The sequence below is a fragment of the Portunus trituberculatus genome, chromosome 2 (assembly GCF_017591435.1).
Source record: "Portunus trituberculatus isolate SZX2019 chromosome 2, ASM1759143v1, whole genome shotgun sequence".
NCBI classification, from domain to species: Eukaryota; Metazoa; Arthropoda; class Malacostraca; order Decapoda; family Portunidae; genus Portunus; species Portunus trituberculatus.
In genome coordinates this window covers 13614117-13632267 of record NC_059256.1, presented here as the reverse complement: position 1 = coordinate 13632267, position 18151 = coordinate 13614117, and the positions used below count along the sequence as shown (strand labels likewise).

At 39.1% G+C, this 18151-nt stretch overlaps 4 protein-coding genes across 8 annotated transcripts in view; 2 read left to right on the top strand and 2 right to left on the bottom strand.

The window, feature by feature from the left end:
- The window catches only part of LOC123506334, a 109210-nt gene extending 101588 nt beyond the window's left edge, over positions 1–7622 (top strand). For 3 of the 5 annotated variants that reach the window (XM_045258320.1, XM_045258329.1, XM_045258310.1), the window contains one exon: positions 6823–7622. In XM_045258320.1, coding sequence (XP_045114255.1) covers positions 6823–7441 — 619 coding nt within the window. In that variant the 3' untranslated portion in view covers positions 7442–7622. The remainder of the gene's footprint in view (positions 1–6822) is intronic. The other 2 variants (XM_045258350.1, XM_045258339.1) reach the window with 1 other exon arrangement.
- Positions 1–9790, bottom strand: part of LOC123506351 (tripartite motif-containing protein 5-like) — a 31268-nt gene extending 21478 nt beyond the window's left edge. The window contains exon 1 of the mRNA XM_045258412.1: positions 8981–9790. The gene's annotated coding sequence lies outside the window, so the exon portion shown is untranslated. The remainder of the gene's footprint in view (positions 1–8980) is intronic.
- LOC123506237 (alpha-aminoadipic semialdehyde synthase, mitochondrial-like) overlaps positions 1–18151 on the bottom strand; it is a 263720-nt gene that overhangs the window by 187202 nt on the left and 58367 nt on the right. The gene's annotated exons all lie outside the window — the stretch shown is intronic.
- LOC123506388 (zinc finger CCCH domain-containing protein 11A-like) lies at positions 11054–13829 on the top strand. The gene is made up of 4 exons (XM_045258488.1): positions 11054–11211; positions 12296–12415; positions 13073–13190; positions 13582–13829. Exons 1-4 carry the CDS (start codon positions 11149–11151, stop codon positions 13737–13739), a joined length of 459 nt encoding a protein of 152 aa, XP_045114423.1. The 5' UTR covers positions 11054–11148; the 3' UTR covers positions 13740–13829.

Here is an 18151-nt window from a genome sequence, read left to right as displayed (position 1 = left end):
ACACGAGTTGATGAAATTATTATAACTACTACTACTACTACAACTACAACAGTAAGTGCATTGATCAACAGAGAACAAGAATTATTCACATCAAATCATTTACGTTATCAATAAGCTGCAATGTGCTTCAAACCCAGGAACTATTTTAGAGTACACACACTATACTACTAGTACTACTACTACTACTACTACTACTACTACTACTACTACTACTAATTATAATAATAATAATAACAATAATACTGTTACGTTATCAACAAGCTGCACTGTTTGAAATCCAGAAGCCATTTCAGAGTAACAGACTATGCTACTACTACTACTACTACTACTACTACTACTACTACTACTACTAATACAGTACCACCATCATGAATACCATAAAACTACTACTACTTTTTACTACTGCTAACTACTACTACTACTAACATCAATACTACTTCTACGACTGGTGCTACTACTACTACTGCTATACTACTACTGCTACTGCAACTAGTACTACCATCATGAATACCAAAACTACTACTACCTTGCTACTACTACTACTGCTACTACTATATCATCAATACACTTCTGCGACTACTACTACTACTACTACTACTACTACTACCACCACTAGTAGTCACCTGCCGCCCGGTGGAATACTCCAGGAGAGGTACTTACGGGGATGTAGGCAGTGCTGCAGACTGAGTGATTCCCGTGTCCTCTCTTCCGGTTCCCTTTGTGGTCTCATTTATACAATTGAGCAGCTGCAGCCTGCCCTCTAAAGACAACTTCTACTACTTCCTACACTACACTACAACACCTTACACTTTTACACTCTCTTCAAATCAAAATTTAATAATGGCTTCACCACGCCCTGCCTCGGAGTCCCCTCTGGGAGGGACCATAAATGTCCCCAGGTCGGACTGCCCTCTGCTGTCGACCTTGGGTGTCTTGACACTTCATCTAATACTTTCACTATCAATTTCTGCAACATTCGTGGCCTTCGTTCTAATTTTCAATCTGTGGAACACCACCTCTCCTCTACTAAACCTCATCTTCTCTTCCTAACGAAACACAGTTGTCTGTGACTACTGACAGCAGCCCTTTTCTGTTCCCTCCTACTTGCTCTATCCTCATTTTCAATCCAAAGCTGGATGTTGCGCATACGTGCGTAACGACACCACTTGCTCTCGTGCCCACAATCTTGAATCTTCAGAATTTTCTACCATCTGGCTAAGACTTCAATGTCACTCTCTAACTAAATTCATCTGTGCTGTATACCTCTCACCTAATTCCTCTGACTATGTAAAATTCTTTGACTATTTGACTTCCAAGGTGGAGCACATCTTATCTCACTTTCCTTTTGCTGAGATCTCCATTTTAGGGATTTCAATGTTCACCACCAGCTTTGGCTTTCATCTTCTTTCACTGACCAACCTGGTGAACAAACCTTCAACTTTGCTATCCTTCATGACCTAGAGCAGCTAGTGCAGTTCCCTACCCGTATTCCTGACCGCCTTGGAGACACGCCCAACATTCTTGATCTTTTCCTAACCTCCAACCCTTCTGCTTACTCTGTTAAACTTTCCTCTCCGTTGGGCTCCTCCGACCACAATCTAATTTCCGTTACCAGTTCTATCACTCCAGTGCAGCCTCAGGACCCGCCTAAGCGGAGGTGCTTCTGGCATTTTAACTCTGCTAAGTGGGAGGAACTAAGGCAGTACTATTCTGATTTCCTTGGGATGATTATTGTTTTCATGTCAGAGATCCTTCTCTTTGTGCCGAGCGCATAACAGAGGTGATTATCTCTGGCATGGAGCTATACATTCCTCATACTTTCTCTAACCCTAAAGCTAAAAAGCCTTGGTTTAACTCTGCTTGTTCTCGTGCTGTCAATGATAGAGGCGGCTCACAAACGGTTCCGTAGCCATCCAACTGCTGAAACTCATGCCCTATATATTTCTGCCCGTAATCATGCCAAATCTATTCTCCAACTTACTAAAAACTCTTTCATCAATAGAAAATGTCAAAGTCTTTCCAATTCTAACTCCTCTCGAGATTTCTGGCATCTAGCCAATAATATCTCTAACAACTTTACTTCTTCGTCTTTCCCTCCTTTACTTCATCCAGATGGCTCTACAGCTGTCTCTTCTTTTCTAAAGCTGAACTCTTCGCTCAAACCTTTGCTACCAACTCAACTTTGGATGATTCTGGGCATATTCCTCCTACTCCTCCACCCTCTGACTACTTCATCCCTAAAATTAAAATTCTTTATAAAGACGTTTTCCTGGCCCTCTCTGGCCTTGATTCTCGGAAGGCTTACGGTCCGGATGGAGTCCCTCCTGTTGTTCTCAAAAACTGTGCTTCCGAACTCGCTCACTGCCTGGTCAAACTCTTTCATCTGTGTCTCTCTACTTCTATTTATCCTTCTTGCTGGAAGTTTGCTCACATTCAACCTGTCCCTAAAAAGGTGACCACTCCAATCCTTCTAACTACCGCCCTATAGCTTTGATTTCCTGCCTTTCTAAAGCCTTTGAGTCTATCCTTAATAGGAAGATAATGAGGCATCTATCAGCTCACAACCTTCTCTCTGATTGCCAGTATGGTTTCCGTAAAGGCAGATCTACTGGTGATCTTCTTACTTTCCTAACTGAATCTTGGTCATCCTCTTTTAGGGACTTCGGTGAAACCTTTGCTGTCGGCCTTGACATATCGAAAGCCTTCGATAGAGTCTGGCACAAATCTTTAATTTCTAAACTACCCTCCTACGGATTCTATCCTTCTCTCTGTACCTTCATCTCCAGTTTCCTTTCCGATCGTTCTATTGCTGCTGTAGTAGACGGTCACTGTTCTTCCCTAAAACTATCAACAGTGGTGTTCCACAGGGTTCTGTCCTATCACCCACTCTCTTTCTATTATTCATCAATGATCTCCTAAATCTGACTCAATGCCCTATCCACTCCTATGCTGATGATACCACCTGCATTATTCAACAGCGTTCAACAGACGCCCAACCCAACAACAATTAAATGACTCAAGGCGAGATGCTATAGGACGCCTAACTTCTGATCTTTCACTTGTTTCTGATTGGGGCAGAGAAAACCTGGTTTTGTTCAATGCCTCAAAAACTCAATTTCTACAACTATCTACTCGACATAACCTTCCAGACAACTATCCTCTCTTCTTCAATAACACTCAACTTCCCTCTCCTCTACATTAAACACACTCGGTCTATCCTTCACTAAAAATCTAAACTGGAAATTTCACATCTCTACTCTTGCTAAATCAGCTTCCAAGAAGTTAGGTGTCCTATGGCGTCTTCGTCCATTTTCTCTCCCTCCCAGCTGCTTGCTCTGTACAAGGGCCTTATCCGCCCGTGTATGGAGTATGGCTCTCATGTCTGGGGGATCCACACACAGCTTTACTAAACAAGGTGGAATCTAAAGCTTTTCGTCTTATCAACTCTTCTCCTCTAACTGACTGTCTTGATTCTTTAAGTCACCGCCGCAATGTTGCATCTTTATCTGTCTTCTACCGCTGTTTTCATGCTGTCTGCTCTTCTGAACTTGCTAACTGCATGCCTTCCCCCTCCTGCGGCCTCGCTGCACAAGACTCTCTACTTCTTCTCATCCCTATTCTGTCCATCTTCCTAATGCAAGAGTTAACCAGTATCTTCACTCCTTCATTCCCTACACTGGTAAACTCTGGAACTCTCTACCTGTGTCTGTATTTCCACCTGCCTATGACTTAAACTCTTTCAAAAGAGGAGTGTCAAGACACCTCTTACGTTAACTGGACCCTCCTTTTAGATTTTTTGTTTTCTCTTTCTCCTACTTTCCTCTTAACAGGGCCTGGCAACCAGCGGGATTTTTTTTCCAACACTTTGTTTTCCCTTGGCCAGTGCCCTTGTAATGTAAAAAAAAAAAAAAAAATACCACCACTATTACTACTACTAATACGACTACTACTACTACTACTGCTAATACTATTACTACTACTGCTACTACAACTACTACCAACTACTACAACTTCTGCTAATACTTTTACTAAAATGATAATAATGATAACAATAATATTAACTACTAATAATCACAATAATAATTATTATAATAATAATAATAATAATAATAATAATAATAATAATAATAATAATAATAATAATAATAACAACAACAACAACAACAACAACAACAACAACAATAATAATACTTCATAATTATTGTTGCATATATCTAAAGACATCGATCTATTCCTTCTTTTAATAGTTTCCCCTTCAAAATTGTATGTCCCCTGTATCGGGACTTGAAGGGGACACTAAACTGAACTATTTCATTTCACTCCTTCAATGTCAGACTATGTTACCAAACGACTATTTTAACTATGAAGGAAGAGAGGTAGGATACTCAAAATTGGAGGGAGAGGTGGAGGAAAGTCGGTAGAGGTGGAGGGAAGTGGAGATAAATTGTGGAGGGAGATATGGAGGAAAGAAACACATGTCAATCCCTATAAACCACACTCACAATATATATTAGTAATAGTGGATTGTGAACCAGCAGGCAGCCAGCCACGCTAGCCACGCAGGATGCAAGACGTATAGCACTGAGCTGGGTTTGATAGCTACGTGTACCATGCACGGCGCAATACGTTTCTGACACAAATTGTGAGAGGGAGGGAGGGAGGGAGGAAGAGCGGGAAGGAGGGAGGGAGAGCGTGAGGCAGTGAGTGGGTGCTGTTTGCTGTTTGCTGTTTTCCACATAGCGCCATTTAGAAACTCATTGCCACAGAGATGACTAGCTGGGTTTTCAAAGGTGTTTCTGTAGTTAATAGTGTAGAAATGTTGTCACTCTGCCTCTACAACCATAAAAACACCTTCAAAAACTCGTGTAAACTGAAATAAAGCCTTTTAAAATAGTGGCGGTGAAACACAGATCAAGTGTTTGAGAATGTGACAGTCGTGTCTCTCTCTCTCTCTCTCTCTCTCTCTCTCTCTCATAAAGTGAGGGTATGGGTATAAACAATAAAATGAAACAGCGTCGCGATGCACTGAGTAAGAATATCGTAGTGTTAGACACGAGAGCAGCGCTATTCCAACTGTCTCCTTCAACAATTATTCCTTCACCACCACGACGCATTTCCCTATTCATTGTGGTGACTATGAGGTGATTTCATACAGCTTCACAAACTTGTCTGGGGGACTAGAATAGTGAAGACTGTGGCCATTAATCTCCTGACCTCCATACACCTTTGCTAATGTCAATAGAATGGTCTAATGGTACACTAATGTCAAGGTAATGGTCACAGTCTTCACTATTTTAACCCTTCAGTACTGGGACACATTTTGCCTTGAGATTTGTGTACCATTACACCATTTTATTGACATTACGAAAGGATGTATAGAGGTCAGAAGATTAATGACCACAGTCTTCACTTTTCTAACCCCTTCACCACTGGGACACATTTTTACATTGATATTTGTGTACCATTAAACCATTTTATTGACATTAGCAAGTGTCTCAGGAGGTCAGAAGATTAATGGCCACAGTCTTCACTATTTCAATCCCCCAGATAGTCACCACAATGAATATGGAAACGCATCCTGCTACTGAAGGGATTAAAGCTGTAAGGATGCATTTGATTCTCCTCCAGCAGTTGACCCAGGCCAGATAATCCTGTTTAAGCCAATTTTTACCGACAAATGGATTAAAGCTTATATTCCTTGTTCTAAGCTTTGTTTCACATGTCACTGTAGAACCCGATAAGATTTTCAGCCTTACAGACATAAATTGTTCTTTTCATTAAATATTTAGATATTTTTACGGGGAAACACACACACACACACACACACACACACACACACACACACACACACACACACACACACACACACACGTCAATATTAACATGGAAACAACAGTTATGGAATAAACAAACATACACCGGTTAGGAACATGATGCAACGTTTAGAGTGTATTAGTAGTAGTTGTAGTAGTAAAAGTGTATTGTCAAAATACGTACTTACATGGTGATATATATATATATATATATATATATATATATATATATATATATATATATATATATATATATATATATATATATATATATATATATATATATATATATATATATATATATATATATATATATATATATATATATATATATATATATATATATATATATATATATATATATATATATATATATATATATATATATATATATATATATATATATATATATATATATATATATATATATATATATATATATATATATATATATATATATATATATATATATATATATATATATATATATATATATATATATATATATATATATATATATATATATATATATATATATATATATATATATATATATATATATATATATATATATATATATATATATATATATATATATATATATATATATATATATATATGTATGTGTGTGTGTGTGTGTGTGTGTGTGTTAAGAGTAGCATTAAGGACGTTGTACATAGTAGCATTAGTGATCAGTGTGAGCTTTGTTGCCATAGGGGCAGTGGCACTGTGGCACTGTGGCACTAGTCTTCACTATGCACGTGTCTCCCAGAGCTGTGCCTACACCTGCATCACATGACAGGCTGGCAATGAGGCTCAGATTAGGCTACAAATACTTTTGGGAAGTGAGTGCTTCTCCTGGTGTGTGGTGTGTGGTGTGTGGTGCACCAAGGGGACACACTCTGCCTCACTATATCACGGAATGTCCTCTCATTGCTAAGGTCAGGCCACAAGGTCAACATGACTTGTACAGCCTCATTGACCATCTCCTACACCCAGCCACTCTCAGGGATACACTCAGGCAATATCCTACACCCAGCCACTCTCAGGGATACACTCAGGCAATATCCTACACCCAGCCACTCTCAGGGATACACTCAGGCAATATCCTACACCCAGCCACTCTCAGGGATACACTCAGGCAATATCCTACACCCAGCCACTCTCAGGGATACACTCAGGCAATATCCTACACCCAGCCACTCTCAGGGATACACTCAGGCAATATCCTACACCCAGCCACTCTCAGGGATACACTCAGGCAATATCCTACACCCAGCCACTCTCAGGGATACACTCAGGCAATATCCTACACCCAGCCACTCTCAGGGATACACTCAGGCAATATCCTACACCCAGCCACTCTCAGGGATACACTCAGGCAATATCCTACACCCAGCCACTCTCAGGGATACACTCAGGCAATATCCTACACCCAGCCACTCTCAGGGATACACTCAGGCAATATCCTACACCCAGCCACTCTCAGGGATACACTCAGGCAATATCCTACACCCAGCCACTCTCAGGGATACACTCAGGCAATATCCTACACCCAGCCACTCTCAGGGATACACTCAGGCAATATCCTCAGTTTGCTGCCAGAGTGTAGGGTGTTTCTGCAATAAGGTGTGCAATGTGTGTATTTATTTATTGAAGTTCTTGTATTCTTGTTATGTATACTGTCCAGTGTTAGATTTTTGATACTTTAACCTTAAGTCTTTGCCAAGAGGAGGGGGGGGGGGCAGGATGGCAAGGCCCATCCTCCTCCTTTGTTGTAATTGTTTATTAATTCAACAATAAATGTATCAATCTGTCTATCTATCAGGGTTGCCAGGTGGTTCCAACATTTTGCGGCATTAATTTGGGTTAATTTTGGCATTTTTTGGCAACACTAATGCCCAAGTTGGCAAACATTTTGGCAATAAAATTATATATATATATATATATATATATATATATATATATATATATATATATATATATATAGAGAGAGAGAGAGAGAGAGAGAGAGAGAGAGAGAGAGAGAGAGAGAGAGAGAGAGAGAGAGAGAGAGAGAGAGAGAGAGAGAGAGAGAGAGTTACATTACAATGGAAGAATATTCTTCTACTTCATCTCTATGAAAACGAAGAATTTTTATCAATGTAAAACCAATAAATTGGAAATAAGTAACTACATACCAGTCTTAAAAAGTAAGGGATAAAGTCTAGACATGTGTCCAGACACCTTTTTTGAAAATTATTAAGTCATAGGCAGGAGGAACAAAACTAAATAATTTCTTATTCCAGGAATTAGGCAATTCTCCATCAATGTGAAACCTTTACCATCTTCATCCACATCAAAACTAGGTTAATCATACATATACTAACATAAAAAAAAATCTGTATAAATAAAGTTTAATTCCTTCCAGTATCCAGCCAAATTTATCTGACATCTTATCTCAAAAGACAATGGAACAAAAAATAAACTAAAATATATATTAGAAAATAAAAGCTGTATTCCTTCTAATATCCAGAAAACATACAATATAATTGCTGCATAAGACACTGGAACAAAAATTGACTCATATTATTTGGTAGGTATTTCAACAAAAATATATTATATAAATCAAATAAAGCTTGATTTTTTCCATTATGTAGCAAAATTTATAAAAACATTTCATAAGACACTTAACTAAAATGTATTATAGAAATATCCTCTTTGTGTGCTTTACATACTCAGTCACCTTTAGAGCATGAAATTATCATCATCCATATCAAGATGGTCAAGTATCCCTTCTACCTGTTCTTCTAGCCATAGAAGTGCATATTATACAGAAACAGAGGAAGTAGTAGTTGTAAAGATTTACCGATTTTTTAAGTTATACTACATATACTGTAGCAAGACATGGCTGGTCCCCATGGATGGGGATTAAAATAGCTGAGAAGTTGCATGTAGGACTGAGCCCTGTTGACGGGTCATACATATAGAATTAGCAGCATGTGTTGTAGCAGTGTATGTAGTGTTTAATGCATGTATTAAATTAGAATGTAATGACGAGGTCACTCTGTGACTGACAAGGGATAACCTCGATGGGTCCTAGTGCCCCTTTGTTATCCTTAATTATATGTTATGTTATGTTAACAATCTTGGGCGCTTGTGGGGAACCAAAAGAACCTCTAACTTACGCTTATGCAAGTCCATCCATGGCTTCTTAGTTCCCTTGGGCATGATGATAAATTTATAAGCCAAGGAATAGCATAGCCGTGGCTCCAAAGCCTGCTGGTAGCCCGCCAGACGAGTGTTTTTGTTTACAGTGCCGTGAAGTTCTTAAATATCACTATAGAAAACGGCAATTTTTTAACCCAGGCTATTTAATTTACCATCTTGGATAAGAGTGAAATAAAAATCTCCACCGATTCCATGAGGGGGGGCGGGGGGTAAAAAAAACTATGCAGATTTGATAGGAAATTATAAACATTTCTCAAAATATGGCATTTTTATGGCAAAACTACAAAAATGCCATAAGAATTTGGCAGTTTTTTAAGAGATAGCCATTTTATGGCACAGTTTGCCAAATTTGGCACCACCTGGCAACCCTGCTATCTATCTGGATTTAGTTCCAGTCCTGAAAAACGTGAGGTGGCGCTGTCCTTGCCAACACACCACTAATAAAACTAAAAATAGAGTGTTTTCTTCTAATTAATTAATGAAGGATAGTTTCAGAATAAAATGAACAAAATAATGAAGGTAGATAGTGAGTAAATAATGACACAATATCCCTAAATGAATGAATATAGTGTTAGTCTTGGAAAACATGAGGGACCTGTGTCCTTGCCAAGATATCGCTTGATTTTGATTTGATAAGTTTATTGTTGAAAAAAAAATGACAACCAAGGAGATGGGAGGAGCCTGCCACCCATCCCCCAAACAAATATATTGCAGTACAAAAATAAATAACCTTAAGTATATTTACATTATTTACAAGGGTGGAGCAAAAAGTGTGAAATCCTTGAGGATGGCAGGGATGATGTCACTGTTGAAGAACCAGCTTATCATTGGTGGCAGGTCCCAGTTCCCCTGTGGGCGGAAATGCACCAGCAAGGGACACTCCATGACATAGTGGGCAAGTGTGTGCCCTGCAGGACTGTGACACAGCTTACAGGGCACAGCAGCAGCCCCACTCACCTCCCAATAGTACCTGTAACCCAGCCTGAGACGCATAGCAACCAGGTGATGGGCGGCACTCTTCCTGCCATAGGTGACACTGCTGGTGTGGGAGACATGTACATAATGGACTGAACTGGGACTGCCTTTCCCATAACAAGTGTCAAGGTTATGAGCAATGGTGCTGCAAACATGACGTTTAAGCTGACCCTTCATGTTATTATAAGTGTGTTCAACAGGACAATCAGCAATGTCCTCAGTAAGGGAGTGACGGGCAAGAACATCAGCTTTTTCATTATGGGAAATGCCAACATGAGAAGGCACCCAGGTGACAATGACACCAAGACACTTGTTGATGAGATCACAATCAGCAGGGGAAGGAGACAACAATGAATATAAGGCACCCAGACTATCAACAAAAAGTAAATATCTTTCCCAAAGGAAGGACATATTATATCGGTAATAAATTATAACTGTGTTCCTCTAATTAATCAATGTAGGAGAGTTTTAGAATAAAATAAAAATAAAATAATAAATGTAAATAATGAGTAAATACTGCCAAAATATCCCTAAATAAATTAATATAGTGTTAGTCCTGAAAAACGTTAAGGTTGTCACGTCCTTGCTAATATATCAGTAAATAAATCATACAAGTGTGCATTCTCATAAACTGTTAAAGAGTGACAGTTTCCGAGTAAAATGCAAAACTAACCAAGAAAAACAGTGAGTAAATAATATCAAAGTGTCGAGAAACGTATTCATTTAAGAGTCGGTCCTGAAAATCGTGGGGGAGGGTGGCCACTAACTAACATTCTCAATAAATATCAATACCAAGTTATCTTTCCTGTAATTCATTCACTTTGAGAGGAGTATTTATATTGATTAATGCATTCATCATACACTGGCGGGTTAAAATAACCAAATAAATAAAGAAGAAAAAAGATATTATGACTGCATATTTGAAACAACAACTTCTAAAACCAATAACACCACATAAACTAATTAATAAATACAATAAATTAATTAAATAAACAAAATAGACCAAAAACACAAGATAAACCAAAATAAACAAATAAATAAATAAATACAGGCGTAAAAATATTATCCGGCCATCTTGAATGTGAGGAAGTAAACAGAGAGAGAGAGAGAGAGAGAGAGAGAGAGACTATTAATACTATTACTATTCCAGATGGGGGAGAGAATAGTGAAGGAGAGTGACTGTTACTTCTACTACTACTCCTCTTGCTCTAAGGTGAGAGAGAGAGAGAGAGAGAGAGAGAGAGACTATTTACTATTTCAATTTTATTTCTATTTTTTGTCATTATTTAAGTTAAACTGTGGTTATTTTTTTCATTTTATTTATTTTTTTGGCCATTTTCCGTATGACTATTTGTACATATTGACTATTTTGATTATGATAGGAGGAAGGTAGGATAGTCAAATTTGGAGGGAAGGTGGAGGAAACATGGAGGAAAGTCTGTGTAGGTGGAGGTAAGGTGGAGGTAACTTGTGGAGGGAGATATGAAGGAAAAAGTTTGAGGAAGTGGAGAGAAAAAATGTCAGGTTTTGGCGGGACTATCTTACAAAACTACTATTTTAACTATGATAGGAGGGTGTTAGGATAGTCATACTTGACGACAAGGTGGAGGAAACATGGAGGAAACTATGTGTGGAGGGAGAAATGTGGAGGTAACTTGTGGAGAGAGAGATATGGAAGAAAGAGTTAAAGGAAGTGGAGAGAAAAAATTGTAAAAAATCAGGTTTTGATGTTGACTATTTTAGAAAACTACTATTTTAACTATGACAGAAGTGAGGTAGGATAGTCAAACTTGGAGAGAAGGTGGAGGATACATGGAGGAAAGTCTGTGTAGGTGGAGGAAAGTGGAGGTAACTTGTGGAGGGAGATATGGAGGAAAAAGTTTAAGGAAGTGGAGAGAGAAAATTGTAAAAAATCAGGTTTTCATGTTAGACTATCTTAGAAAACTACTATTTTAACTATGACAGAGGCAAGGTAGGATAGTCAAACTTGGAGAGAAGGTGGAGGAAACATGGAGGAAAGTCTGTGTAGGTGGAGGAAAGTGGAGGTAACTTGTGGAGGGAGATATGAAGGAAAAAGTTTAAGGAAGTGGAGAGAGAAAATTGTAAAAAATCAGGTTTTCATGTTAGACTATCTTAGAAAACTACTATTTTAACTATGACAGAGGCAAGGTAGGATAGTCAAACTTGGAGAGAAGGTGGAGGAAACATGGAGGAAAGTCAGTGTAGGTGGAGGTAAGATGGAGGAAACTCGTGGAGGGAGATATGGAGGAAAAACTGACAACTTTTAAACATTTCAGGGAGAGAGCTGCAACTTTCGCCATGAACCTTCAGCCCTTCGTAACGAGACAGTCTGTGTGTACTGGAAGAGTGGGAAATGTACTCGAGACAAATGCATTTTTCCACACATGGATATCACCGTGAGTGACCTGACCTGACCTCTCCCGCTGCTCTCACGAGGTTGCCTACTAAATTCCACCCACAATGCTTTTTTCTCGCTCAAATTGTGCCTACCTACTCCCACTCGCTCTAATTCTCTCTAACTCACTTTTGCTTGCTCTAACTGTCCTGGTGTGTTTTTTGCTTTAATTCTCTCCAGCTTAAACATTTTCTCACTCTAATCCGTCGCCTACCTACTCCCACTCGCTCTAATGCTGTTATTCTCAATTTCCTGCTGTTTTTTTTCTTAATTTTCTGCTGTTATTCTGCTGTTACCCTAAATATATGACGTTTTTCCCTCCACTCGCCTCCACATTTTGCCCTAAGATTTGACGCACTCTCTCTCTCTCTCTCTCTCTCTCTCTCTCTCTCTCTCTCTCTCTCTCTCTCTCTCTCTCTCTCTCTCTCTCTCTCTCTCTCTCTCTCTCTCTCTCTCTCTGAAAAATCTCTATATTTCTGTTGTTGTTGTTGAAACCCACACTCGCTCTTATCTCTCGCTCTAACTCACTCGCTCACTTCCGCCACCTCTAATGCTTCCCTTGGTGTTCTCCCTTTAATCGTCTACCTTCCAGTCTTTCTCTCGCTCAAATCGCCACGTACCCACTCCCACTCGCTCTAATCCTCGCTTTAATTTGCAGAAACAGAGAGACCGGATAGCCTGTTACTTTGAGACACAGCCGGGCGGATGTCGGAAGCCACACTGTCCCTTCCAGCACTCCTCCGTCAAGACAGCGGATGACCTACCCACTGATGGAGGTAAGAGAGAGAGAGAGAGTTAGAGCGAGGGGAGTGGGTAGGTGTCGGATTTGAACGGGAAAAAGAGCGAGAGGGAGAGAATTAAAGCAAGAATTTTGTAGTAAGGGTTTGGAAATGCTAGTAAGTGCGGATGGTGTTTATTTTGTATTGCTACTATTATTATTACTACTATTACTACTATTATTACTTATTTATTGCATTTTCTATTCTTTCATAGTTCAAAATAGTCATCGTGTTGAGACTTCTACTACTACTACTACTACTACTACTACTACTACTACTACTACTACTACTACTACTACTACTACTGCCACCACTACCACCACCACCACCACCACCACCACCACCACCACCACCACCACCACTACTACTACTACTACTACTATTTCAGCAATCCTGCCAGTGAAGGCCCCCTCAACCCCCCCTCCTGCCAGTGCCAAGGGGGCCGTGGCACCACAGAAGACCTCCGTAATTGTGGCACTTCATGATGGTAAGAGATTAGAACGAGGGGAGTGGGTAGGTGGCAGATTTGAACAGGAAAATGTTTAGGATGGAGAGAATTAGAGCGAGAAACATGTGAGGGAAGTTAGAGTGAGTTAAAGTGAGAGAGAGAGAAAATTAGAGCGAGTGGGAGTGGGTACGTGATTTCAATGAGAGAAAGACTATTATTTCCTATCTAATTATTTTTTCCCTCCGCAGACCTCAATTCTTTCCTCCATATCTCCCTCCACAAGTTTCCTCCACTTACCTCCACCTACACAGACTTTCCTCCATGTTTCCTCCACCTTCTCTCCAATTCTGACTATGCTACCTCCCTCCTATCATAGTCAAAATAGTAGTTTTTTAAGATAGTCTAACCTCAAAAGCTGACTTTTTTTCATTTTTTCTCTCCACTTCCTCAAACTTTTTCCTCCATATCTCCCTCCAAAAGTTACCTCCACTTACCTCCACCTACACAGACTTTCCTCCATGTTTCCTCCACCTTCTCTCCAATTCTGACTATCCTACCTCCCTCCTATCATAGTCAAAATAGTAGTTTTCTAAGATAGTCTAACCTCAAAAGCTGACTTTTTTCATTTTTTCTCTCCACTTCCTCAAACTTTTTCCTCCATATCTCCCTCCAAAAGTTACCTCCACTTACCTCCACCTACACAGACTTTCCTCCATGTTTCCTCCACCTTCTCTCCAATTCTGACTATCCTACCTCTCTCCTATCATAGTCAAAATAGTAGTTTTCTAAGATAGTCTAACCTCAAAACATGACTTTTTTTCATTTTTTCTCTCCACTTCTTCAAACTTTTTCCTCCATATCTCCCTCCACAAGTTACCTCCACTTACCTCCACCTACACAGACTTTCCTCCATGTTTCCTCCACCTTCTCTCCAATTCTGACTATCCTACCTCCCTCCTATCATAGTCAAAATAGTAGTTTTCTAAGATAGTCTAACCTCAAAACATGACTCTTCATTTTTTCTCTCCACTTCCTCAAACCTTTTCCTCCATATCTCCCTCCACAAGTTACCTCCACTTACCTCCACCTTCTCTCCAATTCTGACTATCCTACCTCCCTCCTATCATAGTCAAAATAGTAGTTTTCTAAGATAGTCTAACCTCAAAAGCTGACTTTTTTCATTTTTTCTCTCCACTTCCTCAAACTTTTTCCTCCATATCTCCCTCCAAAAGTTACCTCCACTTACCTCCACCTACACAGACTTTCCTCCATGTTTCCTCCACCTTCTCTCCAATTCTGACTATGCTACCTCCCTCCTATCATAGTCAAAATAGTAGTTTTCTAAGATAGTCTAACCTCAAAAGCTGACTTTTTTTCATTTTTTCTCTCCACTTCCTCAAACTTTCTCCTCCATATCTCCCTCCACAAGTTTCTTCCACTTACCTCCACCTACACAGACTTTCCTCCATGTTTCCTCCACCTTCTCTCCAATTGTGACTATACTACCTCTCTCCTATCATAGTCAAAATAGTAGTTTTCTAAGATAGTCTAACCTCAAAACATGACTCTTTTTTCATTTTTTCTCTCCACTTCCTCAAACTTTTTCCTCCATATCTCCCTCCACAAGTTACCTCCACTTACCTCCACCTACACAGACTTTCCTCCATGTTTCCTCCACCTTCTCTGCAATTCTGACTATCCTACCTCCCTCCTATCATAGTCAAAATAGTAGTTTTCTAAGATAGTCTAACCTCAAAAGCTGACTTTTTTTCATTTTTTCTCTCCACTTCCTCAAACTTTTTCCTCCATATCTCCCTCCACAAGTTTCTTCCACTTACCTCCACCTACACAGACTTTCCTCCATATTTCTTCCACCTTCTCTCTAATTCTGACTATCCTACCTCCCTCCTATCATAGTCAAAATAGTAGTTTTCTAAGATAGTCTAAACTTAAAAGCTGACTTTTTTCATTTTTTCTCTCCACTTCCTCAAATTTTTTCCTCCATATCTCCCTCCACAAGTTACCTCCACTTACCTCCACCTACACAGGCTTTCCTCCATGGGGGAAAGTCAGTGTAGGTGGAGGTAAGTGGAGGTAACTTGTGGAGGGAGATATGGAGGAAAAAGTTTAAGGAAGTGGAGAGAGAAAATTTAAAAAATCAGGTTTTCATGTTAGACTATCTTAGAAAACTACTATTTTAACTATGACAGAGGCAAGGTAGGATAGTCAAACTTGAGAGAAGGTGGAAAACATGGGGAAAGTCAGTGTAGGTGGAGGTAAGTGGAGGTAACTTGTGAGGGAGATATGAAGGAAAAGTTTAAGGAAGTGGAGAGAGAAAATTGTAAAAATCAGGTTTTCATGTTAGACTATCTTAGAAAACTACTATTTTAACTATGACAGAGGCAGGTAGGATAGTCAAACTTGGAGAGAAGGTGGAGGAAACATGGAGGAAAGTCAGTGTAGGTGGAGGTAAGATGGAGGAAACTCGTGGAGGGAGATATGGAGGAAAAGGGGGGGGGGGGAGGGATTTGGGAAAGGGAAAGGGTTGAAAATTGGTTAGGGGAAATCTAAAGGGAGGGGTTTTTTTGAAAAATTACTAAAAAATTAATTTTCATTTTTTTCAAAAAATTTTAGCTTTCCCTAAACCCACCAACAAACCCACCCCAATTTTAAACATTTTCATGCCACAAACCCACCCAAACCCCAAAAACCCCACCCCCCAAAACAAATTAATTTTCCCGCCTGGGGCCTCAACCTCCCCATACCCCCGAAAGGGGATTCCCTTTTGTTTAAGGGGGGAAATTTTGCAAAAAAGGGGAATTGGGGAAGATTTAAAGGGAGGGAAATTTTGGGTTTTCAAAAAATTTTTTCCCTTTTTTTCTTACTCCCCCCACCTCCCCATTACCTCCAAAAGTTTCCTCCATGTTTCCCCACCTTCTCCTTCCTTTTACCCCCTATCATAGTCAAAATGTATTTTAAATAGTTTAAAATGTTTTTTTTTTCTCTACCCCAAATTTTTATTCTTTTTACCTTTCCTATAAAACCCCCCCCCCTTTTTTCCCCTTTTCCCCTCCTATTGTCAAAATGAGTTTTTGATATCTTCAAAAGGATTTTTATTTTTCCCCCACTTCCTAAATTTTCCTCCATACCCCTAAAGAACTTACCCCATTTTCCTTTCCTATTTCCCAATTTACCCACCTCCAAAAGTCAAAAGTAGTTTTCTAAATGTTAACCTAAAACCTTTTCCCCTCCAAAATTTTCCCCTACCCCTCCCAATTCCTACTTACCTCCACCCAAAGACTTTCCCCAGTTTCCTACCTTTTCCAATTCTACTACCTCCCCCTTTTCATAGCAAAATAGTATTTTCAAGATAGTTAACCTAAAAAGAATTTTTTCCATTCCTAAACCCCTCCAACTCCTCCAAAGACCCCATTACCTACCCTTAGAATCCACCTCCCTTACAAGAAAATAGGTTTTTTAAGTATTAACCTCAAAAGTACTTTTTCATTTTTCCCCTTCCCAAATTTTCCCCATTTCCCTCCAAATTACCCCATTATCCACCCCAATTTCCCCAGTTTTACCCCCAATTTTACTACCCCCCACATAGCAAAAAGAGTTTTCAAAATTACTAAAAGTACTTTTTCATTTTTCCCCATTTCAAACCCCTCCTATTCCCTCCACGCTTTCCCTTACCTCAAGATTTCCCCAGTTTCCTACCTTTTAATTGATTAACCCCCCCACAAGCAAAATAGAGTTTTGATGTCTAACCTCAAAACGACCTTTTCATTTTTCTATTCCTCAAACTTTTTAATTTCCAAATTATCCACCCTTTCCCCAAAATTTTTCCAAATTTTTCCACCCCCTTTTCATGTAAAAAGTTTTCAAGATGTCCCCTTTTTTTTTCCCCACAAATTTTTCCTTTTCCAAAGTTTTTAATTTTCCCCCTTTCTTTTTCAATTTGACCCCAAATTTAAAAAATGTATTTAAGAAGCAACTTAAAATTTTCCTTTTTTTTTTTTTATAACCAAATTTATGGGGAAAAGGGGAAACGGGAGAAGAAAAAAGGAAGTAGGGAAATTAAAAAAGGTTTAGTTAGACTTCTTGAAAACTACTATTTTAACTAGAAGAAGGAAAAAATTGGAAAAAATGGGGGGGGGGGTTTAACTTGTAGGGAATTGGGAAAATTTAAAAGGAAGGAAAATTGTAAAAAAGGTTTTATTTAGCTATTTGAAAATTTTTAAAGAAGAGGCAGGGGTATCAAATTTGGAAAGGGGCAGGGAAAAGTATGTGGTGGAAAATGGGGAAACCTAGGGGTAAAAAATGAAATTTTAAACTTTCAAAACTCAATTTGCCAGAATTAGCCCAAAGGGGTGTGGAAAATGGAAAATGGGAAAGACTTAACTGTTTTCCCTAAAATTTTAAAAAAAACCCCCCACCCCTTTTCCCCTTTTAATTTTCCCAAAAAAAAATTTTTTTTTCCCCAAACCCTTCCCCTGCCTTTTTTTTTACC